We start from the raw sequence: 27070 nt of genomic DNA, 5'->3' as shown, positions 1-27070 counted from the left end.
AACTGGACCTACGTCTGGGTCTGGCGAAAGCCCATGCCACTCTCGAGGGCCTATTTCCTAGGACCACCCGCCGTTCAGCTCAAGCCGGCTGCAATATCTGAGCTCGACGACAGCACGATGCGTAGCTCACATTCTGGAGGATTGTCTGATTCAGTTGCAGGCTGTCCTGCTTCAGGAGCGATGAGTGGAAAGGGGAGAAAGTGTGTATAACACATTGGGCACTGTACAAAAGCAGGAAAGATATGATGATTCTCCCTCCCCATATTCTGTATAGAACGTTTCCCTTGAGAATTCAATCCGATTCTATGTACAACAGAATGCACGCTTGCTTGCTTGATATGCTAAAGTGATTCTAAGCACAGTCTAGGTAGGAGACAGTGCAATTGCCTGCCTCAAATTGCCATGCTAATAATTCCCATTACCGGGCATTAGTGCCATCTAATGCTCATTTGAGAACCCGCCCAACTTCACCGACTACCCTCTTAAATCGTGGCTCGTCGGTGTATTTCTTTTTCCTCAGCCCTTCGATTAATTGATCAACCTCGTACATGCTCTTGCATGCCTTCTTAACATCGTCATTGTTCTTAAAGCCAAAGACAATCGTGCCTAGGGCCATCAGCGCTCGGTAAGCAGGCTCGGTAGTCTGTGCTAATGGATTCGCGTTCTCGCTATGATTAACTGCAGGCAGAATGTTCAGGACTTGGCTTAGCACTTCCACAAGCTCTAATGCCTGCCGCTGGGACTGGTCCGTCTTCTCGCTGATGATGAGGACAGCAAGATTCAGTGCGAGTGTGGCATGAGCGACAGCGAAAGAGACGTCAACCGTAGAGACCATGCTTTGTGCGCCAGTTTTGAGGTGGCGGAGAACATCGTCCATGTACACCTGAGTTACCACTCTGCCTGTATCAGAGCCGTAGATCAAATTTGCAAAACAGCGATAGCCAACCATTGCGAGCTTGTTATTTTCTTGCACTATATCAGCATTGAAGATTGGTGACTGAAACAGCAACGTAAGCGATTCGTCCTCTGGAACTGGGAAGTCGGCCGTGGCAGCTGCAATGAAGCGAAAGAGATCGAGGGCCGCAAGTCTGGTCTTGAGCGGTTCCCAAGTCGCTATTATTTGGAGAAGAGGACCCAGTGCTGGTGCGATTGCTGACGACTGTAACGAGGGCTTCGCCTGAAAATTGTGCTTGTCCAGTATAGCAACCAATTTCGATATGGACTCGATATCTTGCTGCGACAGAGGCTGCGTGGATGTCGAGTTTAGCTTTGAGATCTGACTCAATGCTGCACTGGGCTTGCCGAGCACAATCGGCAGGTACTCCTTCTGCGGGAGAGTTGACCTAGCGGCTGATTCTTGCGGGGCTGGAGGCTTATAGGTGGATTGAGGGACTTCTCCTGGTCGATATCGATTTTCTGTGCCCCATGGATCTGCTCCTGTGGGGGCTTGTTGGCCTAGCTGGGCACCTTGGGAGTTCTTGATGATAAAGTTTGCCGTCTCCTCCAGGTATGACATGGGTAGCTCATTGTCCTGCAGAAATTTTGTCGCAGCTTCGTAGGGATTCTGCGTAGCATTGAAAGGGAGCTTCAAGGCAGGTTTACCATCCTCAATGTCGACGTCGAAGACGTAATCGTATTCTTTACCATTATACATGATCTTGTTGCTTGAGGCGGCCGAGTCCACTAATTGTCCAACCTTGACCCAAGTTCGCTGAGCTACCGACCATTGGTAGACTGTAGGTTGACCACTCTCATCCTTGACAATAGCGGTTTGGCCTTCTTTTGTACCAGACTTTTGTGTCAGAAATTCAGGGCCAGGCAAATCTGTGGTGTTGATGTCGCCGACCTGTTGTTTTGGCAATGCGGAAGATTGTACTAAATTGTCGAACTCGGCGATCGTGGCAGGATCAGCTTGTCGCTCCGCTTCTCTTGTAAGTATTCTTGCAATTTTGTCGCTCGATCCTGCTATCAAGTCGCCATTGGTACATGCTGACACCGACCACACAGATATTGCTGGGAGAGTGATGACTTGTACACATTCGGTGTTCTTCCAAACTCGTATCGACCTATCTTCGCCTGAGCTCACAATCTCGCCGGTAGGTAGGACAGTGAGGGAGTAGATGAAAGATTCGTGGCCGTGCAGTTCTCCTCTCAACTTCCCGTCCAAAGTCCACAACCGTATAATACCATCGTTGCTTGCAGAAGCTATCTGAGCGCCAGTGGGATGGCCATCGATTTTGACAAGCGCACGCACCACATCCCGACCATCGAAGCTCACTAATTGCTTACCGCTTGTGGTGAACACTCTTATCGCACGGTCCGCACAGCCTGTGACAATGGTCTCTCGGTCGTATGCAATAGCAGACCAAACTGTTGCAGTATGATCTGGCAGATCCAATGCTACCTCCCAGTTCCCAATACTCCAGACTTTTGCCGTGCTATCCCAGCTACCACTGACTATGAAGTCACCTCTTTCAGACACATCCAAAGAGCATACCTGGTTCGAATGGCCAACCATCATCACGTCAGCATTCGCCTCGGCTGTAGTACCTGGTTGCCGTGCTTCGATGAGGGTATCCTGACCAGCAGAAACCACCAGACCCTCAGGGTATTCTTTCGAAGGAGGCATATATGATAGACATGTCTTAAATTGGCTTCCATGTGATAATTCGTCGGGCTCGAAGTTAGGTGGGCTTTCATTGGTCTTTTTCCATAGTTTGGTCGACCCGTCTCGAGAGGCTGTCAACGCGAACGAGGGATCTGGATGTAACACGGCGCGGACGTCGCTATTATGCCCTTTTAGCACTGCAGAGAGTTTAAATTGCGACATTGAGAAAGGTAGAATAATGGTCTAAGAAAGGAATGGACGTAAATCTGTGATGGCAATTGTAGATTTGCGCAAATACCAATGTCTAGACAGGCACGCCAACTTGCGACTGCAGCACAAAAGAATTTCAGGCATCGAATGACGCAACAAAGTGAGCGGCGCAAGGCACAAGGCATCTACCCCACATCATAACTGGGGTTGTCACTCTGTAAGGCACGATTAATGTCTTGGTGAGCTTAAGATGAAACACAAAACTACGTGGAATGTAAGCAAGTCAAAGTGTTTACCCTCTCTGTCGCGCCCTGCACGAGGCCTTATGAAACCAAACCACAGTCCTTTTCATCAATCATGTGGGTGTGGTAAAAAGTGCTCATGTCATTGTCTTCATGCCAGTGAACAACAGCATTAGTCGTCCTATTCAACGACCATCAGGTCTAGATAAGAAGATCATTCAACGTGTTTCCGGACAACACTCGTTCCACATATAGCATGTTTATCCAACGCTGAGTGTGGCAATTCACACCTACCAGCTCTGACCAATCCGTCCTGCAGTGTCATCTGGCTCTATCGTCGTGCTTCTCATAAATTCCTATCATAGAGACCGTTCATTGTCTTCCTTTCTCCCGCCACCTCAAAAGCTCACTGAGACTAGCCAGGCTGCATCGCTCCTTGAAGAAGTCGTTTTTGAGCAACTCATCTGCACTTGCTCGACTTCTGACATCTACGCACAAACAAACGCTCAGGAATGCCTTTAATTCCCGGCTCAACTTGTTGGGATTCTTCAGCCTTGGTGTGCCATTGGTAGCGATCAGGAACAAAGCCTTCAGTGGCTCCTCGTTTAGGTAAGGGGGTTCTGACTCAATCATTTCGATTGCCATGATCCCGAGCGACCATATATCGACCTTTGGCCCGTACTCTTTCTGTTTTACCACTTCTGGTGCCATCCAGTAAGGTGTGCCTACCATGGTTGCCCGCTTGGATTTGGATTCTGTGAGCTTGGCACAGAACCCGAAATCAGTAATCTTGACGTTTCCCATCCGATCGAGCAGAACATTATCAGATTTGATGTCTCGATGAATAATGTCCTGTGAATGTAGATGTGCTAGTCCTTTACAGGTTTCGTAGGAGATGGTAGAAATTTGGTCTTCCGTAATGACCGGATTGTTGTCAATGATGTCCGTCAAAGCACCACCCTCCATGAATTCCATGACCACCCACAGCTCGTTAGTCTGCTCTTGGAGGAACGAGTCCAGGAAGTTGACAATGTTGGGATGCTTGGAGTCTTTCATCACGATAATCTCGTTCACGATGAGCTCCTTTCGGGGCTGGTTACGGAGGTCCATCTGCTTGATGGCAACCTGTCCCTTCGGCCCGTGTGTCCTGTATATTTCCCTTGCAATACCCGACGTTGCACTCTCTTTGACTCGTGCAACATATACAGATCCAGAAGCTCCCTGGCCAATCTTTTTCTGCTTGCTGTACGAGTCCATGGGGTTGTCTTTAGATACGACTTGCTTCAATTTGGCCATGACCTCACTCTCAGTCATGCTAGACATTCGCACTTCTTTCGTCCTTTCCTCGGCTTTCGGCTTGCTCGTCAATGCTTCTTCTGCTTGTTTCCGAGGATCTGCTGCCGGTTTTGCTGGCGGCTGTTTATTGGCTACATTGAGAGGCTTTGGCTGCTGCACAGAGCTGGGTTGCTGAGGTGGTCTCTGAGATGTTCCATTAGGTTGCTGGCGCTGGGCAGCTGAGTCTTTTCGAGCGTCATCTGGCAATCTGCTGTTTGGCGAAGGTTGTCGAGGAACGCTCGAATCGGGTTGTCGGAGTGATATCGAGGAAGCAGATATGGACTGAGGAATCTTCGAGGTCGAGCTTGGTGGAGAGGGAGCCGGTCTTTGAGCTATAGGTTGACGCATTGGTTGAGGTGCAGCTGGAGCCGCACGAGCTGGAGCATATTTTGGATCTGGACGGCCTTGAGTGGCACTTGAATAGCCACCCCCGCCAATTTCTTGCTGTGCCAATGGTGTCTTCGTCTTCGGAATGGATGCATTGTAAGCGTCCTGGTCTCTTCGGTTCTGCTCTGCTTCTTGACTCCTCTCCCGTTGTCTTTCGGCTTCTCTTTGGCGCTTGACCTCGACCTCCTTTCTTACACGCTCAGCTTCTCGATTGGCAATTTCCTTGATCCTTAGCGCATCTGCTTCCATATCATAAGTGCCTTTGTCGGTTTGCGATCTGCTTGGAACGGGTCGTGATTGAGAGGACAAGCTTGTCGAAGACGCGCTGCCGTCGTTGTACTTGTTTACGAATTGGCTAGTGTTGTACCGTTGTTGCTCAGTAGGAGGAGCAGGTCTTGGAGGAGCGACTGAACTCCCGGTCGGAAAGCCCAGCTGCTTGTTCTGTGACGAAGCACTAGGAGTAGGAATGCTGTGGGGATACATTTCTGGATGCTGCTCGCGCATCTTGTGCTCGGAATAAAATTCCAACACCTCGATCACAGCCTGAGGATTCTTCTTGTAATCCTCCTTGGTAATGGCGGAAGTAGTCAGCAGCTTTTCCCACTCCTGTGGCAGACCAACAAATCCACCAGTCTGAGGATCGAAGCCAACATGTATCCTATGGCTAAAATTGGTTGGATTGCTGACGCCACCCATTCCAGGACATCGTTCGTAAATTTTGTCTATCCAATCATATATCTCATCATCGTTTCTGACTTCGCAGGTAATGGTCCTCTGGGGTAGGTCTCGACTTAGTACAGCCTTGTTCAGTCCGTCTTTGGCATTTGCGACTCTGTTGATCTCAAAAGCCGATCGCACTTCTTCCGAGCGAGATACGCCAGTCACGGTGTTGAGTGGTATGGACTGTACCAGTTTGCCGTTCTCATCCTTCATAAAATCCAGGCGGAATTCTCTCAGGATCAAATATCTCCTGTTCCATCCTGCTAAGAACTTGTCTTCTTTGCACCGAACATAGCCCTCCTTGATTACGTTGGGTCCACTCATCTTGCCGCTGTTCAGGGATAGAGAGCTCGTGTTCGGAAAGAAAGACTGAGCTGGAGTAGAAACAGCTGGTGAGGCAGGACCCAATGTCATGGCATCGAAGGAGGTAGCAGGCAGTTGGGTCTGGGATCGGCTCAGCTCGAGGTGTCGTGGTCGGTCGGACATAGCACCATTGACAGGCGGTCGTGGTGCAGGTCCAGGATTCAAGAATTGATTAGAATAGTAGTTCCTACCATACAATCTCGTGTTAGTTTGAAACGACATCTCGCAAGGAGGAGAAAGCGCTGAGTAGACTGGCTACTGCAGGGCGCATTAGTAGAGTCCAGACGTACCCATTCTGCTGCGAAGACATATTGAAGGATCAGACGTATTTCACTCGCAGTTGTGGCAGGCTATGCGTGCGAACGAGGTAGGTGCTGGTGTATTCTCTGGTTTGTTGCGCTTGCACGGCACACTGAGGCACACTGGAGCGGACTCGATGCCAGCGCCGCGGATTGGGCTTGAGAGTGTTGTCAGTGCACAGAGAAGTCGATGAACCTTACACTCGACCAGCAAGTAAAGTCAATCGAGCCAAACGTTCATCAATTGTGCAGCGTGGTACAGAACATTCGTGGATTATTTTAGAAAGGACTACCAGGAATTGTAGGTGTGGTTGGCGCACCTACACAGAGGGGTCCGTTTCAAGATGTCCGGGATCGTGCAAGCTTCTCTCGTGCCGTTGAAGTTGGCGAGATTCGCAATGGATCGAGGAGAGCGGGAGGCGGTGGAGATCTGGAGTGCAGACGAGGTGCAATGACCTTTGACAAAGAGAGTGTCGTCTATTTGACTATTATGTCACGAGTATCTTCGACAACAAGAGATCCACAAGCATATGTGAAGCTTTTCTTTGACGTGCAACTCAATGAAGCGAGAGCATCTTTGCGCTGCGCTTATGGGCTGCCCTTTCTCCTAACCTACCCTAACACACTCGATGAGCGGCTACGAGTATACAGGACGCTAACTACTAATCGCGCATCCAATCGCGACTTCTATCCTGTTTTTTTTTTATTGCGCAAGACATTCTAGTTTCACCACAAATGAAATGACTACAGTAGGTTCGAAGTTCTCGTTCTGTAGAGCTAGGTCTGTCGATCAGTTCCTGCTAGATATTCGCCAAGACGGACACCGCAGGAAATAGAACCGTGGAAACGACCAACATTCCAGGATGACAATCCGCTTACTATACACAACAAGGTTGTATTACTTTCATAAGCTTGACAGTAGTAGGTCTTCTCGAACGTGGTCGAAGACATTGGAGTTTCGAATCAATAATAGATCTAGACAGGCATTTCAGGCATTTGCAAGATGTGCTAATGGAAGACTTTGTGGTTTCATTGGCAGGCAAGCACAAACATAGCACCGCTACTGTCGATAGACAGCGCAGTGGATTGTTACACCAATAATGAACGAGCAAGAGAAGTAGAATAATGTAGCTGTGAATTGGCTTCAAAGGGGAGCTGGTGCACGGCAGTAGTATGTAGCTATGTAAATACATCCAACTTTTCGATGAAGTTCCAACCTCACTGCTTCAACTGTCTGGTTGCTCGACGGTCTTCTCATGTTCGTTACTTCATAATCCATCAATCCATTAGTGGCAGTCATACAAAAGATGACCGCAGTATTTTGGAATCATTCGTGTACCGTGGTCTTTGCAAGTAACTAGCATATTCCTCGACGTACAAGAGTTGGTAAATTTTGATAATTGTGCTATGCACAGCTGGCGTGAGCTCGGTTGGTATATGTTTTCGTGGTTGGCAAGTATATTGGTTACAGTATTGGCACAGAAATTCTAAGAGGTTCGGTCTATGAGGCAACGCCTTGGGGACAAGGAAATAACGAGTAAGACATTCGTGAGCTTTGACGGGGCCGGGTACCAGTCGTATTTGATCGTTTGCGAGTCGATGTGCCCAGCTCGGAGGCCACAATCGATGATCGTCGCTCTGGCAAGACGAGCTTCGAGCTCGATTTGCCGTGCTTGTGGTTCGGGACTGGTGGGATAGGAAAGACTATAACAGCATTGTCGATGCTGGACTGCATTACGTAGTCAAGTACGCCAGATGGAAGACAACCTGATTCCGGTCGTGGTTTGGTAGCAAGATCAGGATATGGTTTGTCCCTGTCGTTTTCCTCCTCGGGTGTTTCGCTGATGGTGTGCTCACGAACTCGGTTCATATGCATCAGGTCCTCAGCAAGCACGCTAGAACTCGACGAACGCTGCGTTCCAACGACAGAAGATGCAACTGAGAGGATAATGCTTTCTTGTGAGCTCGACCTTGTGAGGCTCTCCTGAGGAACGCAACTCGTTGAGCTGCTTCGTTGTCGAAGATGTAGGCTTAAAGATCTAGAAAAATTGATAGTTGGTGAATTAGGTCCAGCACGGGGACATGGCGAAATTCCTAGCCCATTTTTACAAGATTGTGGCTGATCCTCTTGTACACATTCTAGCTTGCGGAAATCCTGTGTACAGAAGGGCGATACACTGCCAGCTGGCAAGTGTTGAACTTGTTTGGACTCTGTCACCGTTGGTGAAACCATAGCAGCTTCATTAGACTTCGGCTGCAGAGGACCTGCCAGACTGGGGGATGCATTACTTGACAGAGGAGTTCGAATACCAGGGGACGTTGGGTCATTATCTCCGTCGGCGCCAGACACATCCCACGCTTCGTCGATTGCATCCTCCCAATTCATAGTGTTAATGACACTAAAATTCGTCGATACGCATGACTCACGTAATGGGAAGACGTCTCTGTTCTGTCGTGAAAGTGCCATATCGGAACGGTGTCGAGGAAGGGCTCTGATGGCGGAGTCTCGATGGTTCGGCGCCAGTAGGTCCGGCATCGACGCCTTGCTCGAGGGATAGGGTGTCAGTTGTCGGGACGTTGCAATTGAGGACTTTTGTCGATGATGTGGAGTGCCCTTTCCAGAAAAGTAATCAAAAGCTGGCGAAACTGCGCTGGGGGGTGTAGGAAGGGGAACAGCAATCATGGCTCGAGCTGAATCGTCCATTGTAGTGACAGCATGTATGATTGGGAGTTGAGGAAGGGGCTTGCTGTTAAGATTTGACTGCATAATGGTATGGCTGTCTTCCGGAACCTTGCAGCTTGGTCGCAGTGCCGCCATATCATTGACATCACTCAAGGGCTCAACGACACATGGATGTGACCTACGTGGAGACGCAGGTGACGATGGTCGTGAACGAATCGGACTCTGGAGAACTCTCAGCGACAATTTCTTCGTGTTCATATCTTTGGGTGGCGGGTTTGGACGTGGTGGCGTCGCAGGTAATAACGGCACAGCAGCCTGCACAGGCGTCGCACATTGTATGTTGATCATGGCCTTGACCAATCCATTCGTGGAATGAATATCAGAAGCTTCGATACCTCTTAACTCGGTCACTGGCGATTGCTCGGTTGCGATATTGTCGAACCTTTGTGCAAGCTCCGCTTCTTCGATCCGGCTTAGACCAGCAAACTGAACCTGCTCCGTATGTGTTACGTGCTGGAAATCAAAAGGTATCGAAATTCTGCCACGAATGTCATCCCGTGAGCATATGTTGGAGTTGGTCGTACTCGGACGTGGTGGGCTATTTAAGCCTATCGTAGACGACGATCCTGTGGAGGAAAGGCTCAACTTACTGCCAGTCCGTTTCAGCATCAGACTACCCTTGGCTAGAAAGCTCTTGGGTGACCCTTCTTTTAACTCGTATGTTGAGTAAATAGAGCCTTCCCTTGTTGGTGGCAGTTCAAAGGTTGTGCGATGATCTTCAGACGCAGACCCTCGCCGTGATCGAGCCTTTCGCCAATCTGGTGAGGTAACAGTGGTGCTGCGTGAGCAAGACCTGCTAGATTTGCTGTCATCACTTGTCTCTCGCTTGTGTGCTCTTACAAGGTCTGACAAAGCTTGTCGAGAAGGCTCTGATGTAGTTCGCGAGAACCACTCTTGGGGATTGCTAAGATGAGACTTATCACTTCCACTCTTTACCCTAGACTGAGTGTGCTGCCAAGGTAATCGAGTCATTCTCCGCTGCTCTAAATGCAATCTTGACGACGGATGATTGTATGCCCTTGCGTGGCCGTCCCTCCCAAGAGATGCTTTCTACACGATACTCACTCATGCATTCTTCCCCGAGGCTGAGATGTCATCTGCACAATGGCACCAAAGAGGGTCAACGACCGTTACTGGTAAGAGCTGGTGAGTCAGCTTCGTGTGTAACGTAAAGGTCCTGCTGGTGGCGGAGATTGCGACTCAAGAGACGTGTTTTCAAACGACGCACCCACGATCGAGAAAGGTTCGTACGTTGAGACGGAGGGAGGTAATTTGACGCAGGACAGGTACTGCTATGCCAAGAGAAAGCTGTTGTCGTAATGAGTGAAGATATTGGTTTCGAAACGAACAACGACTGTCAAGCCTATAGCGGTCGTCTAAGAACAATGACATCGAGCACCATTTTCGAGGATGAGGACATGCTACCAATAAAGGTCGTCGAGCATTTCTGACCCACTGAACTTTTTCGCCTGTCCACAATCTATACTTCTGTAAAAAGGTCCAGGTGTTCAGAGTTGTCGGTCGTACAATTGCCGGAGCTATACCATGCATGAAAACGCGTCTTGTGTTTTAGCCTTGCCCTGGCTCGAGATCGCTCAAGCACTTTTCGCCGCTAGACAACGGGGAAATACTCCTTAGAGGCATGAAAGCAACAGTCGGCGTGCAGTAGTCGTGGAGATCCAGGAGTCGCGGTCGCGAGCGTTAGCTGTCGCGGATAAACTTCCGGTCGCCGCTTCGAAGCATTGAGTGATTGAGATACATCCCAGTTGAGCAAGGATAAGCGCGTTGCATGTCTTGTTCACTACTTAAGTTGTGCTGACTTAACGAACTAGTCTTCATTTGGTTCTGCTCAGAGTCGCTTTGCAGATTCGCGTTATTTCCCTCGTCCCGAACTGGGCTCATCCCTGCTGCGTTCTCTACGCCGTCTTCTGCAAGGTACGAGCGTCTCCGCGCTGACTTGCCCCGAAGCACACAGTAAAGAGCTTGTGTGAATGCAACTATGCGTCACAGTGATTATGCTTTGAACGACAAAGTATTCTCCTGAAGAAAATCATTGCGTTAACGTTTCCCCTCAACGTTCCTACCACGTGATTGGTAGGAGCCCATAACTCAACATCTTGGGGTCAAATAGTAGACTAAGAGGGAGCTACCTCATCACGTCTTCAGTCGGATCGTCACCAGTCTCCTGGGATGCACCAGGTTGCTGGAAAGAAGACCTCCGCAAAGACTTCTGGGACATTAGCTCTTTCCTCGTAGTTTCTGATTGGGTGCGATCGTCTATTCGAGCCTACAGTATATGCCTCAGGAATCTTTGTCTAATCCCTAGCGATTGTGATTGTCAGGGTATTGCTTGGTGCTCTAGGCCGATTCTGTTCAAGCTTGCAGCCAAGGTTGATCGGTACCCATTAGCTGGCTTTTCGCTAGACTAGTAATCAAGGAGCAACTTTCGGTCTTCGAGTGGTCGGCACTTGAGCATTACGGTACGATACACCACCGGTGCATCGTCTCGTGAGCGTGCTGCCAGCATCCAACTCTTCAGACAGGATCAGTGCATGGTGCGTTACTTTCACAAATCAATTGTAACAGGTAGTGAACTGCCAGTGTGTCTCCCGAGCCTCTTGCGGTTCACACATCTCAACCGGAGCTGAGTTACCAGGAGCACATGTAGATGTGCCCAACCCCAATATTGAAACATTCGCCAGCCGATGTCTTGCCCTCTCCATATAGTAGCATAAAACCTATGTGTGAGTACTGGTGTTCTAGCCAGGTATGCTTGTGCTAAGCACTTATCGACGAAAGACTTGTTTTGGCCCATTAGAAGCGGTGGAGTTACAGATTGGCTTGCCTCACCATCACTCTTTACGCAGATAACGTGTCCACCGAACCACGAAAATGTCCGTTGCTGAGGTGGAACCTAGGGCAAAAATACTCTGTTTCACCCCACGTGTCTGTGAGGGTAGGGCAACCTCAGATATTGCAGAGATGCTCTGTACCTTTTCTGGTGCAAGGTAATACAAATAATAAACTGTCACCAAACTGCTACAAAGAAACGTTTTGCACCTTCGTTGGGGCAAAGACTCCCTGTCATCTGCAACTGAATGGCAACTGACATTAACTGACCACTGCGTGTGGTAGTTGTGCTCGAAGGGGAAAACACAGTGGAGAACCTTTTCGGCACCCAAGCCTGGAAGATTCGTGTTGTGATTAAAGGAGCTTGATAGGTCCTACTACTGCTACCTCAACATTGAGCGAAGGATTCTGGTTGTAAAGCCTGACAAGCACCATTTTAACCCTGTACTGCAAGCCATGGTTGGTTTGTGTAGACGAATGCAGCTCCTTGTGGCTAAATCTCCCTTTCTCGATCCTCGAGACTCAGCGTGTTCAATGCTCATCAGTAAACCAGTCCGACTTCCAGCCGACATTTGTTCCGCTGAGTGCTAATGGCTTTGGTCTAAGATTGGAGTTTGTATTCCTGTGCGGAATGTGAAGGTGAGGAAGGTTAAGATGAAGACAAAACGATCTTTTGGCAACTTGGTCATTGAGGTCTTTATGGGTACTGGTATATTAGAGCTATCAACACGTCTTTTTTTTCCAGCTGCGCATCCGGATTATGGTCAATAGCCTTGGGGAATACCAACCTTGACCCTTGACCCACATACTACCTGCGTGTTGCCTGACTGGCAGTGTTGATGGCTGATTTCGGCTTGACATTCACTCTGAGTACGTATCGACATGCCAGTCATGCAAACAAACGCCAGACCAGGCTGTGAGACCATGAGATCACCGTAATCGCTTGCCCTTGAGACCATATGCGTGTCTCAGCGTTCGCTGCGCGACACGAACATACGTCCGCGCCTTACTTTGTCCATAAGCTACGTAGCAAGCTCAATTATCGTTGTTCCAGGGGAACAGTTAGCTCAAAAAAACGCGTGATAGAGGCTACCAAGAGGTGGGGACAGGTCAACACGTATGTGAGGTTCGGGTCTCACACATTCTTCAGATGTGCCCGATTAGTACACACGATTCAAACCTGCTCAAGATTAGCGAAGTGGATTTTCCTATCATAATGACTCAAATCGAGTCATTTCGAGTGGCAGTGAGCCCTGCTGTCGGGCTCTTGTGATACGGAAAAAATCCGATATGGTGCATTCGAGACGACTTGCCACGTGATACCGGCGGCAGTCGAAATGAAGCAAGCAGGTGCACGTGGCGGCCGTCAAAGGCGATATACGTAAATCACACCAAACTTGAAGTGAGCGGTCGCTTCTGCTAACCACCACTACAGGTGAAGTACTCTCAGAAGCGAGGAGAAAATTATTGGCCAATTCCTGAGAGTGACGGGGGGCGCACTCGCCTCGAATCCGACTTCGGGTATTTTCACGTATATCATTTTCTGATTGGCCGTTATCTGCCCCCTGTTATACAATCATTTTACGAACTTGAAAAGTCAGCAGGAGAGTCGACGCTTCGTGCCTTTTGTGACTCGCATCTGCATGAGAGTCGATACTCATACATTCATCTAAACCATTACCCACAACGTGGTGTGCGCTACACCGCAAGAAACAGATGAGAGACCTGTCGTTTAACAGCGTTAGGATAAAAGCTATTTCATAGCCATGAAGATGGCGTCTATAGTGCTTTCGTCTATTGACATGACAGCATGTGCGATTTTGTGGCCAAGACTTTTGATGATGCAGGGTACACGACGGATACAGTGATTGGTAGACTACCAGGTTGCTGATACGGATATGTGGTGCAAGCATGCTTGTATACCCAGGATTTACCATATAGGCAGGGGACAATGTTGGGGTTCACGTTCTCACAACCTCGAACTCTTCAACCCGTTCCGCAAAGCTCCGCAACACTGGAGAAGACAAAGAACAAAACCGCGCCAGTACTTGCATGTTCGGATCTCACGGGCGCCCTAACACTGCAGCCACAATCCAACGGGTAAACAGTCTCGTTGATACCTACCAGACACAGCTATATCACTTCAAGCTCGTCACTGTGATTGTTCCCTCCAATCGAACTGCCTCAAGAGCTTATCTCTCGTCGTGATCTTTACACCAGATGAAGCACGACACGTATCCTGCCATAAGGTGTGATGCAATTGTTCGATTAGCGCTGTTCGTGCCGTATCTCGCCTGACACATTCCGCATGCCCCCAATGCACATAGTGTCGAGGTATATACTTGTACGTGTCGAGGCACGATACATTGGGACTACATTGACGCAACTTTGTTTCGAGACACACCATCCTTGACAGCAAGGTTGACCCCTAAACGCGTCTTGTTGCTTTTTCTGCTTCAATTCGACGACCAAGACTTATTGCCGATTTACGCGGGATACATAGTGATATACCGGCCAAGTCTTCGTCGCCGAACGCGTGTTCGTTCGATATCCGCTCAGCCCAAGCCCTAAAAACTTATTGTTACGCAATTGAAGCTTCTCATGTCCGTTTCAACTCCAAAGCGGGTTTTCATGACTGAAACCATAGTGGATATACCCCTGCCTATCTATCTGGCTGATGATATATCCTTGACCCGAGAAGCTGCCCTTGTTCAAATCGGACAATAAATCTTGCACCTCGGGGTTGTCACCCGTTACGTTCCTGCATGTTGGCCGGAATATTTAACCCAATGATCCTGGACTATTGCTTTCAAGGTTCTGCTCTGTAACAATGTCAACAACCCTGGAGCTCGAACAAACGAGCTTAAGCGGACATGTACCCCTGGGGACGAACTGCCCTGCTCTTAACACAGCCTCTTCACCGACCAATGCCAGGATTGAGGACAACATCTGTTGAATGTCTTGGTTGCCACAATCAAGCAGACCTTTATGGAGCTGATCTACCAGGAAGGACGATGTCTTCTTCACAATGCTCCTGTGCGGGTAAACGAGTCGAGAGAATGACAGCCAGTTTAACCAGGCACGATCCGTATTGCAGTCTAGACTCTAAGAGACTCGTGGCTAAAGGGGTCATAGCTACGATGGGTGTGTTGTCATACGAGCAGCTAGTAGGAGCTGGCCAAATCACTCACATCACGAGCTCGAAGCAGCTATCTCTTCGTAAGTGTTTGCGTACACAAACTTGACTGTGGCCTGGGTTTTTCGTCCCCTCATCTAAAGAAGACAGTGGAGAATTGTGTCAAGCAAGTCATTTGCTGATGCATGGGTCTTTCCTTCTCATTCGCCATGCATATGGTGTCTTAGAACAGTCACCTTGAGTATTAGCTAACAAAGTGACTATGCTTGTTTCCGAATGAACGTCCGACCCTGACACGAGCTCGTGTTGAGTGCTACGTACTGATAAGCTTACCACTAACAGCAGGAGCTCGAAACTGAATGCGAAGAAACTCGTACGGGATGTGGAATGCAAATTTTCCTTTGCAGATCGGGTTGCTGGACTGGTCGGTAGACTCGGGCCAATCTAGCAGGAATAAGGTCGTGACACACAGCTGCTTCTCAGAATACCAGCGATTCCAAGTACATCAGGATTCACGAGTAGATGAAGTGCCTCCTAAAGGCTAGCATAAGTGCAATTCGGGTTAGCTGATCTTGCTAAGTAATGATGCATCTGTGAAGTTCGAAGACTCTGGCAGTAAAATGGAAGAAGTGCGGCGGTACCTATCGCTGTCGAGCAAAGAAGATAACGATATGGACAAAAGGGTCTTAGGATTGCGCTACATCCATGCATCTTGTCTCATCCGCAGAAGCACCAGGTCAATTATCGTCGTCACTGCCATATCCTACCAGAAGTCCAGACGTTGACGGTTTTGATGGAGCTGTAGTAGTAGTAGTAGTAATCGCACCGCCCGTTCGACCCTGCAGGGCAGCCAGTGTTGAACTCGTGAAAATGCCATTTGTAGGTTGCTGCTCAGCTGTCAGTTGTTGTGGTGTTACTTCCGCAGCTGTTTCAATCGCTGGTTCCAGCAATTTCCTGTCCTGTGGTCCTTCTAGCTGAGCTTGCTGCTGCATTGCTTCCAGCTCTTTTTGTTTGTTGAACCAAACAGTCTCGGGAGCCTCGTAGCCTTCCAACCCGAATCCGGCTTCTAGCCTTCTCTGAGCCTTCTCCTCAGCGGTCTCCCTGCCCTCAATCTGCCTTACTGCCTTTTCGCCCAAAGCTCGCCTCACGGCCTCCGCAGCCTGCTCATCTATCCTAGCAAGCTCTCTCTTTGCAGACAACGGGTTTGGATCAACTGTTGCCCATCTCACATTCAGTATTTCGTTGTTGTCGAGCGCTTGGTGCGCCATAGCCTCCTTCGCAAACTGACTGTTCGCTTCATTGACGTATGTGACGAAAGCAACACCTCTCGCAGTCAGCACTCGGATCCGTTCAATCTCTCCCCATTCCTGAAAATGACGTGCTACTATTTCCTCTATATCATCCGTGACATGTATTCTGCCGATATAGAGGGTCCTGTTCTGGCGCATGAAAGACCCTACACCACCCATGTCATCTCTGTAATCCGCGTGTCTATCTCTACCGAAACAATCGATATTTGGGTTAAAGATATCGTATATGCCCGGTAGTCGATGCAAGTATTGGCATTCGTGGCCCTTTGGGCATATTCCACGTGCGAAAAAGAGGCAGAAGAATGAACCCGGCGTTTTGTCTGCTTGTGTCCACCCCGAATGCTCTTTTATTTTACATCGACTGATCGCAGCAGTCTTAGACAAGTAGGCATCCTCACGATCACCACCAGCCCATTTGTTGTACCAAATATTGAACGTCGTACCCGTCTGTGGCGGAGGCTGTCCCGTCTTCAACAACGTAGGATCTATTTGTGGAGGTGCTGGCCTCTTCTTGCGCCTAATCAGTTTGGTCTTCTTCGCTGGTGGTCCTTCTATGGCGGTTTCTCCATTGACTTTCGTCAGAGTAGAAGTTGACACTTCTTCGGGTTCGGCGGACCGTTTGCGAGAAGGAGAGGGAGGCGATACAAGAGGTGTATCTTGTAAAGTTTCAGCCATATTGGATTGTCGGGTTTGCTCATGAAGTACGAGGCTATTTACTCTACAGTACAAAAAGTCCTAAGCACGCTGGATTTAGGCCTCAGGCATCCTAGAGCGAGATGCAAGGCAGCACATTACTGTCTTAAGGCATACATATGCTGCCAACCAATAGAATGTTCTCGAAGGTTCGGTATGACGTCGATGCTCACCACTTTGAAGGTGCGGTCCTTGAGCATGCCAGTACAGTGGTGACCACAATGCGACTATTTGGTTGTGCAGGAGTACCGTGCGTGGGTTTGTGAAAACGGAAATAGCTAGCTACCTCACACCACACACAAGTACGCGCAACCCTTAGCTCGATCTATGATATCCCGCAAACGAGTATCTCGAGCATTCTAGAGCAATACATTTGGCCCACAAGAGGTACTTTTGTTCTTCTTACAAGTAATCAAACAAAACGAACTTCTTCTCTCACTTGCTTGACCCGACCAAATATATCGCAACTTAAAACCACCATCATGGTAGCAGAAACCAAATTATACGATGCATTGAGCATTCAGCCTTCCGCAACCCAAGAGGAAATTAAGAAGGCATACAGAAAAGCAGCGCTTAAGTGGCATCCAGACAAGAATAAAGACAATCCAAAGGCTGGAGAGAAGTTTAAAGAGATATCACAAGCATATGAAGTCCTAAGCGATCCAGAGAAGAGGAAGGTGTACGATGACTATGGCTTGGAGTTCTTACTGAAAGGTGGAAGTGCTCCTCCTCCTGGTGCCGAGGGAAATGTGCCCGGTGGATTTGGCGGGTTCCCTGGCGGCTTTCAGAACTTCAGCAGTGGAGGCCCAGGTGGAGGACGTACCTTCCACTTCAGTACTGGAGGCGGTCCCGGTGGTTTCAATTTCAGCGATCCGAATGATATCTTTGCTCAGTTCGCTAAAAGCGGTGCTTCTGGTGGAGGTGGAGCAGGGTTTGGTGGCGATGATGACCTATTCGACCTGCTTGGAGGTATAGGCGGTGGTCGATCACGAAGGGCTGCGGGTGGTTTTGGAGGTGCGGGCTTCGGCAGCTCACCACGAGGTCCTCCAAGAACACAGACACCTGAAGTTAGCATTGTCGAGAGGAATTTGCCAGTATCACTTGAAGATCTATATAACGGCACGAAGAAGAAGATGAAGATCAACAGGAAGAAGTACGATGCCAAAGGCCAACAGATTAAGGAAGAAAAAGTCCTCGAGATGGACATTAAGCCTGGGTTAAAAGCTGGTTCAAAGATCAAGTTTGCCGGAGTTGGTGATGAAACTGACGGCGGTTCACAAGATCTGCATTTCATTGTGGTGGAGAAGCCTCATCCAACGTTGAAACGAGAGGGTGACAACCTCAAAACTGTCGTCGAGCTCGACTTGAAGGAAGCATTAACAGGTTGGGAAAGAAGAGTCACTACTATTGACGGCAAGCAATTACCTGTCAGTGGTGCCGGCCCTACTCAGCCAGGCACTGTGCAGTCCTTCCCAGGTCAAGGAATGCCTATCAGCAAGAAGCCTGGCCAACGCGGTGATTTCCTTGTTGAGACAAAAGTCAAGTTTCCCACCAGCTTGACCACAGCACAAAAGCAAAAGATCAAGGAAGCCTTGTCATAGGATGATTTCACCATCTGCAAAGTGGCCACTTTCGGCAGCATGAACATCAGCGAAGACTCACAGAATGAAAGTGGCTACCGATATGCAACTAATGATATGTTCAGGAACTACAAAACCTGGCAGCTCACAAAGTCTTGGGATAGTGATGAGCACGAGACCAAGATATTTAACGGCGTACCACACAAGAGTCATGATATCGGAGGCTTGCCCAAGGTTATCAACGAGCAACTCGAGGCCACCGAAGAAAGCCGTAAGGATCTTTTGAACGATTATCTTGCTATCAAGAAGACGATTGAGCTCCAACGATTGAACACGATATACTTTGAAAACCGGGTGCAGGCCATCAGCAGGCAAGAGCATACTGCTTCGACGCCGAAGACCACCGAAGAGATGCCAACACAAGGCGCGAATGCTTCTACCAGGCGGGCAGGCGCAGTGACGATTCACCTCTCGAAGCGGCCGTTACCAAGAGGTGATTACGATGACGCTTTTGAGTTCCCAGAGCGAGTTTGAGGGATGTTTGTATGCATGGTGTTTAGGAGTATGGATAATGTGGGGTTGGGCTTTGGGGGCTATGATCCAAGCATTGAGTATCTTTTATCTGTATGCCGATCGTGACCAAAAAGCTTAGACAGGGTAACAATGACAACTTGTTGGATATGAGCCAGCAATGAACTATTAATTGCTTTCTCCCATTTCTTCCAAACTACTCTTGGCAAGTCGCGATATCGCTGATTGTTGTAGGCAGGGCGTCCTCCACTGTGCACAACGTGGGAACCTGAATCCGAGTTTCGAACACAATGATGGCAAGAAGATGACGATGTACGTTGTTGCTTAGAGACTATATCTCGGTAAATGTGAATTTAGAAAAGACGAGTAACGCCAGCTAACCCCTCAGCGGCAGCACCTTGTTACCAGGAATAGCCGTACGACATAGCGGACACTCGGGTTTCTCCCTCACCCAATCCTGAACACATGTCCAGCAAAAGACATGACCACAAGTAGTCACACTTGGGTCTTTGAACGGCTCCAGACACAAGGTACATTTCCTCTGTTGACCTTCAGGAATCCAGGCCATGACCTCTGGGTCATCGAGTTGAAAGTGTGGATTTTCGTTAGAATCCACCATCGGTGTATTTGTGTTTCTCTCAAATGTGGTAGGATTGGGACGGTGGGTGGCTGAGTGTAGATCGAGGTCTGACAGGAGGAGATGATCTCCGCCCATGCCGAGCTCGACACCACCACCTACTTGGACGGCTTGTGAGGATTTGGCGTGTATGGACTTGTCTGCCTCGTCTGGCGAAGTGGAAAAGAGAGTTTCTCGAATGTGCAGTGTGGCTTGGACGGCCATTTGGAGAACGAGTAAGAGACCGAGAACTTCGTAACCGACGCGTTGCTCGTTCGGAGCGATTTTCTTTGTGAAGATGTACTTGAGCTGGAAAATGCGCTTTGATATGTGGTAGTAGGATGAAGTGAAATAGAAGGCTGCTAGGGACACAGCATAAATGGGTGATAGTGAGGTCAGAGCGTCAATGTGCTCGAGTATATACTCTTGAAAACGTAAAGATAAAGGTGATGGTATCGTCTTGTCTGAGTAAGCCTGCCGTTGCTCTAGTTTGTGTCGTTCCCTAGTTGTGTTTCTTTCTAGCTTCGCTCTCAACTTTCGTCTTAATGCTGGTAGCGACTTCGACAGGATCCAGGGAGAGAAGACAACACTTGCGATATAGCCGACTCTCCTGACCAGACCCGCCAAACGCAGAGTATCGGCTTCGACCTGTATTACATCGCAATACTCCTCACCCAACGTCCGGTTTCCGAGCAGGGTCGTCATGCAGAGGTAGAGCAATTCTGAAAGATGTGTTGTTGTGGTGCTGTATTTGTGAGCGAAACGTGCACCCAGCAGTTCGCGTAGGACAGTGCTCAATTGTGTAGAGATTGTGCCTGTCATGTAGGCATCTTTCTGGTGCGCTCGAATAATGTCTGGGGACGTAGCCCATGGATAGTTGTATCGTTCTGGTTCGGGCGCTGGCGCTGGTGTCGCCATTTTGCTGAATATGAGCTATCTCGCTAAGGTAGCTGTTCGGCGCTGCAGCAATGCTTCTTGTCCTGTGGGATTTGATTGAGTCGTCGAAGTGATCTGATCGCGAAGTAAATAGGTGCATGAAAGCAGCATGTCCCAGCACGATACCGAGGAATCGGAGTTGCGCAAGATGCCGCTCGATATACCGTAGGTCTATGCAAATATAGCTTCGTGGATGTCCGTATACAATGCCCGTGAACCCTGAAGCGAGCATGCGACACATCCATTTCGCAACTGACTTCAACGCTTTTCTCCTTATACTGGTTTGGTGATGTCTGTAACGCCAGATGGATGGCGATCCGAGTGTCGAGCCTGGTCTTGATGGCTTCAGTCGTATTCTTCCCCTCCCCTATCGAGTCGCAATAATCCTTGTCTGCGGTCAGTAAGTCGACTCAGGCTACGATAACATGGTACTGATTGAGGTACAGGAATATGGGCATGGGGCTTGAACTTGCACTACCTCTACTTCGTCAAGATTGACGTCCCTGCGCTCATACGATATTCTACCAGGACGACACAACGGCATATTCCGCATCATCACTCTACCTATCGACTGGCTACCTTTCTCACAATTCCACTCGCCGTATCATTCTTTTTCTTCTGGACCATTACTGGTGGAGAGAAGGAGATTGTGAGGCAATGGCAGATCCTTCCTCAGTCGTATCTGGTGTTTTTCGCTCTTTGCTTCATCGTGCCGATTCAACGCATGTCGCATAATGGACGGTCGAGGTTCGTACAAACGCTCAAAAGAGTTAGTATTGGTGGTCTTGCACAGATACAGGATGGAAAATTCGGCGACATTTTGCTTGCTGATGTCCTTACGAGTTATGCCAAAGTTTTAGGAGATTTGTTCGTGTCAACCTGTATGCTTTTGTCCAGCAAGACCACCTCCACATCGAAGCCTGACCGTGGTTGTGGTGGACAATACCTCGTTCCACTCGTCATCAGCATACCGTCCATCATCCGTCTACGGCAGTGTCTAATCGAGTTTGTACGTGTTCGAAAGAATAGGACCGCAGACTCTGGATGGGGTGGTCAACACCTTGCAAACGCCTTGAAATATGCGACCGCCTTTCCTGTTATCATCCTGAGCGCGATCCAGAGGGGCTACGATCCAAAGAGGATCAACATGTCTGAAACGGGTCTTTTTCGCCTATGGTACGTGCTAGGCGAAGAAGTTGAGGCATTCCACTAACATCATCAGGCTTTTCTTTGTTTTTATAAATTCATTCTACTCTTTCTACTGGGATGTCGCCAAAGATTGGGATCTGAGTCTCTTCTCGTCTGCACGCGAACGGAACAACCCCGAGCATCCTTGGGGCTTGCGACGCAATCGCTATTTTCACGCCAGGCAAATGTACTATACTGCCATCGTTATTGATTTCTTCCTACGGTGCACCTGGAGCATCAAGCTATCACCACATCTGGATCACTTCAACGATCTAGAAGGAGGGATCTTCCTCATGGAGCTGCTGGAGGTTGTCCGTAGATGGATGTGGATTTTCTTGCGCGTTGAGACAGAATGGGTTAGGAATAATAAAGGGCCAGCGCCAGACGATATCTTGCTTGGTGAATTTGGGGCAAAGATAGACGAGGACTAGAAATGAGAATCTTTTGAACAGTCGCGTGCCTTGTCCTTCGCTAACAGACCTCTTCAAGTTCCAGGCGGCATGCTTAGCGAACCGCCAAGGCTAAGGCACGCTTATGCAGGTACTTGCCAATGGTGGAGAACCATGCCCTAACAAAATATGTTTGGCTTCTAAAATGTCACCAGTATTGCCTGAGTATGTCGCTGTAGCACGACAGCAGTCATGTCCAAGGCACACTCCGAGTCCAGTGAGGACTTTGAGTTTATCGAGACACCAGCAGCACCTTCCCCACAGCTACCAACGGACAATTATGGGGTCCGAACAACATCTGTAGGTCCTGCGTGCAGCGGTGAAGTAACCATTCTGACCATAGACAGTACGCTACCATCAAGAATGCTCCTCTACCAGCCGACGCTGCAGGCAGTGAGAGCTTCAACAATTATGTACTATTCGCCGTTCTGCTCTTTGTACCGTGGTATATAGCTCGTCAAGTCGGTGGAGGATTATGGCTCACTCTTTTCTTCGCCCTTTTTACCTCAATCCCTATCCTTATGGGATTCTGGACTATAGCCTCGACAATCTCTCCTCGCAAAAATGAAAAAGCCCATTTTCCAGGACGACCGATCGAGCACTACCTGTCCTTCCGCAATGAAGAAGACCGTTCCAGGTATTTTGGTAGAAACAAAATTCCAATGGAGACATTTCACGAAATGTACTTTGATGAGAAGGTCGATATTAAAGGAGACTGCCTCGAGGTAATGGAGTACCGTCACGACTGGGCAAATTTCCGCTTCACCTTGAGCTTGTTCAAGTTCTTCTTCACGGGCATGATACCCGAAGTCATTCTACACACTCGCAGTCAAGACGAGGAGCAGGTACGGGATCACTACGACCGTGGTGACGATTTCTACGGCTGGTTCCTCGGCCCACGTATGATTTACACATCTGGCATCATCGGCGATATTCACAAAGAAGAATCCTTGGAGGAACTGCAGGACAACAAGCTCAGCGTTGTCTGTGAGAAGATTAACATCAAGCCTGGCGAGACACTCTTGGACATTGGCTGCGGCTGGGGCACCCTTGCCAAATTTGCATCTGTCAACTATGGCGCTCAAGCTACTGGCGTGACTCTGGGTCGCAATCAGACTGCCTGGGGAAACAACGGATTACGCAAGGCAGGCATCCCAGAGGACCAGTCTCGCATCCTGTGCATGGACTACCGAGACATCCCACGTCCAGCCACAAACAATGGCACATTCGACAAGATTACCTGTCTCGAAATGGCCGAGCACGTTGGTGTTCGGCACTTCAGTTCCTTCTTGCGCCAGGTATATGACATGCTCGACGATGATGGAGTGTTCTTCTTACAGATCGCTGGTCTGCGTAAACCATGGCAATACGAAGATCTCATCTGGGGTCTCTTCATGAACAAGTATATCTTTCCCGGAGCTGATGCATCTACACCTCTAGACTTTTTCGTCTCAAGTCTCGAAGGTGCCGGTTTCGAGATCAAGGCCATCGACACAATCGGCGTACATTATTCAGCTACACTATGGCGATGGTACAGAAACTGGATCGCCAATGCCGACAAGGTAAAAGCCAAGTATGGTACAAGATGGTATAGGATCTGGGAGTATTTCCTTGCCTACTCAACCATTGTTTCCCGACAGGGATCAGCCACTTGTTATCAGATTGTGCTTGTCAAGAACATCAATTCGACTCACAGAATAGAAGGTGTTCCAAGCCAATTCGGTCTGAGTGGTGCATTGGCAGCTAGTAAGGCGCGGATGCTGGCAAACAAGGCTGGACAAGGGATGAAAAATCTGGGAGATGCTGTGAAAAGCGCTCTGAGAGAATAGAATATGGTCGTCAAGTGGTATGGCGGCATGCCACATTTCAACAAAAAGAGGCAGATGGCGGAGATTTTGTTCAAAATAAGGCGTCTGACTAATTACGTATGCACGAGCGCACTGCAGGAGTGAAGAAGAATGAAAGAGTACGATGTGAACGAGCAACGATGTAGCAAGCCTGATGACTGAATTCTGAACAATTGGAGCAATTCCCCGAACTCAACTAAAAGAAAGAACAATATATGGATCTGACACGTTAGAGCTGAGGAGTAGGTGCGAACCTTGCTTTCCGTCCTCGTATCTGACTCGCCATCGGGCTTCAATATTCTTATGCACACGTACCTACCTGAACCAAGATACCTACTGCACTAAAGCTTCAGCCTCCTCCACCTTGGCCAGATACCGACCAAGAGCCATCATCGGAAAATAGTGCTTGTAATACTCATACCGCAACATCATCCAGCCAGGTAGTGAAGTGCCAGTGTGAATGACTTCCTCTGGCCAGGTCTTGCCCTGAACCTCCGCGGTAGTACCATTGACTCCTGTACCTTGATCCGTCAAGTCCTGACCAGTTATAGTCTGAGTATCAATCAGGTGCTTGATACCTCGCTGGACGCTGGAATTTCCAGCTGGGAGGTATGCCAGAAGACCCATTAGCGCCCATGCTGTCTGAGATGGTGTCGAACCACAGGTTGGAATGTCGTTGTCTTTGCCCTCAATATATTCGCAGGGCTTCCAGGAGTACGAACGACTGGATTCACCCCAACCGCCGTCTGTATTTTGCCAGCTCGATAGGAAACGGAGACCTCGTTCGACGTTTTCATTGAGATGATGGAACTCTGTGAGACCGGTAAAGTACTGCAACCCACAGAGGACGGTACTGGTTCCGAAGATGTAGTCAACGGCCCATCGACCATACCAAGCTCCGTTGACCTCTTGATGTGTGATCAGGTACTGAATTGCTCGGTCGCAAGCTTGATGGACTCGCTTCAAGCGGTCGTGTAACTCCATAGCTCCTTCTTTCTTTGCGCCACTCAATTGAGCAAGAAACATACCTAGTGCTTCGAGTGCTCTACCGGTGACATCGGGCATTGACGCGTCACACAAAAGACCACTGGTATCACAGAATGGTAATTTCTCAAGGTAGAAGTTGGTGTTCTCTGCCTCAAACGTCCCCCAACCAGCGTCTGAGTTCTGCATCCTGAGAATCCACTCCACAGCAGAAACAATAATGTCGGATTCTACCAGACTTGGGTCGTGCTTGAGCAATACAATAACTGCTGCGGCAGTGTCATCAAGATCTGGATTCCATGTGTCGAAGTATTGAATGCTCCAGCAGCCAGGATTGATGAGAGGTCTGTAGGTACGCCAATCTCCAGAAGAGCCGTACTTGATCTGGCGGTCTTTGACCCATTGAAGAGCATCCCTGATATGAGCTTTTCTGACTTCGACCCGTTCCCCAAGGCCAGATTCGAGGTCAAGCAGAGCTGTTGACATCAAGATCGTGTCCCATACAGGCGAATCGGTTGTCTGAACCCACGCTTCACCCTTCTCACGTATAACGAATGTGTCAAGTGCTTGCAAAGCACGGACGAAGCATGGGTCGTTCATGCCAATGTTCGCAACGTGCATTGCAACCACTGCGATAAAGCCCGGCGGATTGCCAGGCGGGTAGTGTCCCGAGGGTTCGATATGAGCAAAGATCCATTCCAGACATTTACGCAACGCCATCTTCCGTGTCCAACTGCTAGGAAAGAGACCAGTTGACGTTAGGTGATACAAAAACTTATCACTAAGCTTCATTGCCAATGCTGTCCACTCACGATCTGAAGCCAAGGAAGTATAGGATTTCCCGTATGCGATGTCTTTCTTGAGCGGATCAAGCCAGAGCTCGTCGAGGTATCTGTCGCTCGAAGTCTCAGTATCGGGCAAATCGAAAGCCGGTTTGTGATGGTCAAGGATAAGAAGTGGTACGATGAGGGCTCGGGCCCAGGAAGCAAACTTGTACACACTGAATGGCGTGTTCGACGGGAAGAGAATCAGTTCGGCCGGCATTTGAGGCAAAGCACTCCAAGGAAGTATTCCAAATAGAGCAAGCCAGATTCGGGTAATATTGCGTATTGATGCCATTCCTCCTTGTGACAATATGAAAGCTCGGGCTCGCCGCATTAGAGGTAGCTCTGGGTCGACCCCAAGCAACTTTAGAGCAAGATATGCTTCTGTAGACCGAGAAGCATGACCGGGCGCGTCTGGCACGAGTCCCCAAGAACCGTCTGCTCTTTGTGCTCTCTGGATATGATGAACGAAAGCTCCCTGGTCTTTGCTTATATCGAGCTTGAGCCAGAACATCAGGAAGACGTATTCACAAGTGATTGAGACATCGCAGAATAATTTACCACACCAATGACCGTCCGCATGAGCCTGCTGGAAGGCGTAGACTTCAGCAGATCCTGCCGCTCTGCTGGTCAGCTGCCGTAGGTCTTCATGGATTGATGAATCCTTCACCAGTAACATCTGAATGGTGGACGTATTCTGGTTTCGCATAGCATTCAGTAAACGACCCTCGTAGTTCAGAGACATCTCCTGAATGAAACAGACAATTGTTTCGCTCATGGAAAGGTTCCGGTATATGTCAGCGCAAGCAATTCCGCATGCTGGTGTTGTGGAAACAAATATAGCTGATCGTTATTTTCGTCCATCAGACAGCCAGATCTCAGGGCAATCCACAACGCTTGCACAAGGTACCGCTTCAACATTGCTGACAGTCCAAGACATACGCATTGCAGACAGATTTCGTTGCGAGGTCAGCATTGATGATCGGAGTTGCTGCAGCAGTGTCAGTAGGGACAAATTCGGTTGTACTGATATTGGTAACCGAAATCGTTTACAGGGCGTCCTAATATCGGGATGCTTGACCTTGTCGGGACATCTCGCTAAATTGCGAGCACTACCTTCGGCGCACTACCTGGTTGACGTTACAGATGTTAAGAACAGCGACGATCCTGACCTTGCATAAAGCATTAGATAAGACCGTTCTCAACACGTGGCAGCTAT

The 27070-nt window shown here is 48.9% G+C and overlaps 9 protein-coding genes across 9 annotated transcripts; 4 read left to right on the top strand and 5 right to left on the bottom strand.

The window, feature by feature from the left end:
- Window positions 1-445: 445 nt before the first annotated feature.
- lub1 (WD repeat protein Lub1) lies at window positions 446-2830 on the bottom strand (the record flags this gene model as incomplete). Its single annotated transcript, XM_064900143.1, has 1 exon — window positions 446-2830. The coding sequence occupies one exon, from the start codon at window positions 2828-2830 to the stop codon at window positions 446-448; it is 2385 nt and encodes a 794-aa protein (XP_064753455.1).
- A 602-nt stretch (window positions 2831-3432) lies between these two features.
- On the bottom strand, window positions 3433-6175 carry CLA4 (Protein kinase; the record flags this gene model as incomplete). Its single annotated transcript, XM_064900142.1, has 2 exons — window positions 3433-6052; window positions 6156-6175. 2 exons carry the CDS (start codon window positions 6173-6175, stop codon window positions 3433-3435), a joined length of 2640 nt encoding a protein of 879 aa, XP_064753454.1.
- Window positions 6176-15630: 9455 nt separating this feature from the next.
- On the bottom strand, window positions 15631-16878 carry CWC2 (Pre-mRNA-splicing factor; the record flags this gene model as incomplete). Its single annotated transcript, XM_064900141.1, has 1 exon — window positions 15631-16878. One exon carries the CDS (start codon window positions 16876-16878, stop codon window positions 15631-15633), a length of 1248 nt encoding a protein of 415 aa, XP_064753453.1.
- Window positions 16879-17378: 500 nt separating this feature from the next.
- SIS1_2 (Molecular chaperone (DnaJ superfamily)) lies at window positions 17379-18497 on the top strand (the record flags this gene model as incomplete). Its single annotated transcript, XM_064900140.1, has 1 exon — window positions 17379-18497. One exon carries the CDS (start codon window positions 17379-17381, stop codon window positions 18495-18497), a length of 1119 nt encoding a protein of 372 aa, XP_064753452.1.
- Window positions 18498-18536: 39 nt separating this feature from the next.
- Window positions 18537-19010, top strand: LTR64_005801 (uncharacterized protein; the record flags this gene model as incomplete). Its single annotated transcript, XM_064900139.1, has 1 exon — window positions 18537-19010. The coding sequence occupies one exon, from the start codon at window positions 18537-18539 to the stop codon at window positions 19008-19010; it is 474 nt and encodes a 157-aa protein (XP_064753451.1).
- A 373-nt stretch (window positions 19011-19383) lies between these two features.
- On the bottom strand, window positions 19384-20541 carry PEX10 (peroxisome biogenesis factor 10; the record flags this gene model as incomplete). The annotated part of the gene is made up of 1 exon (XM_064900138.1): window positions 19384-20541. One exon carries the CDS (start codon window positions 20539-20541, stop codon window positions 19384-19386), a length of 1158 nt encoding a protein of 385 aa, XP_064753450.1.
- A 323-nt stretch (window positions 20542-20864) lies between these two features.
- Window positions 20865-22178, top strand: ERD1 (protein-ER retention protein; the record flags this gene model as incomplete). The annotated part of the gene is made up of 3 exons (XM_064900137.1): window positions 20865-20955; window positions 21006-21735; window positions 21782-22178. The coding sequence occupies 3 exons, from the start codon at window positions 20865-20867 to the stop codon at window positions 22176-22178; spliced, it is 1218 nt and encodes a 405-aa protein (XP_064753449.1).
- A 210-nt stretch (window positions 22179-22388) lies between these two features.
- LTR64_005798 (putative secondary metabolism biosynthetic enzyme) lies at window positions 22389-24025 on the top strand (the record flags this gene model as incomplete). Its single annotated transcript, XM_064900136.1, has 2 exons — window positions 22389-22496; window positions 22544-24025. 2 exons carry the CDS (start codon window positions 22389-22391, stop codon window positions 24023-24025), a joined length of 1590 nt encoding a protein of 529 aa, XP_064753448.1.
- Window positions 24026-24376: 351 nt separating this feature from the next.
- Window positions 24377-26596, bottom strand: LTR64_005797 (uncharacterized protein; the record flags this gene model as incomplete). Its single annotated transcript, XM_064900135.1, has 1 exon — window positions 24377-26596. The coding sequence occupies one exon, from the start codon at window positions 26594-26596 to the stop codon at window positions 24377-24379; it is 2220 nt and encodes a 739-aa protein (XP_064753447.1).
- Between the last annotated feature and the right edge of the window lie 474 nt (window positions 26597-27070).

Source organism: Lithohypha guttulata, assembly GCF_036872675.1.
Source record: "Lithohypha guttulata strain CCFEE 5908 chromosome Unknown scaffold_4, whole genome shotgun sequence".
Lineage (NCBI taxonomy): Eukaryota > Fungi > Ascomycota > Eurotiomycetes > Chaetothyriales > Trichomeriaceae > Lithohypha > Lithohypha guttulata.
This window is presented reverse-complemented; position numbering and strand designations above follow the sequence as displayed.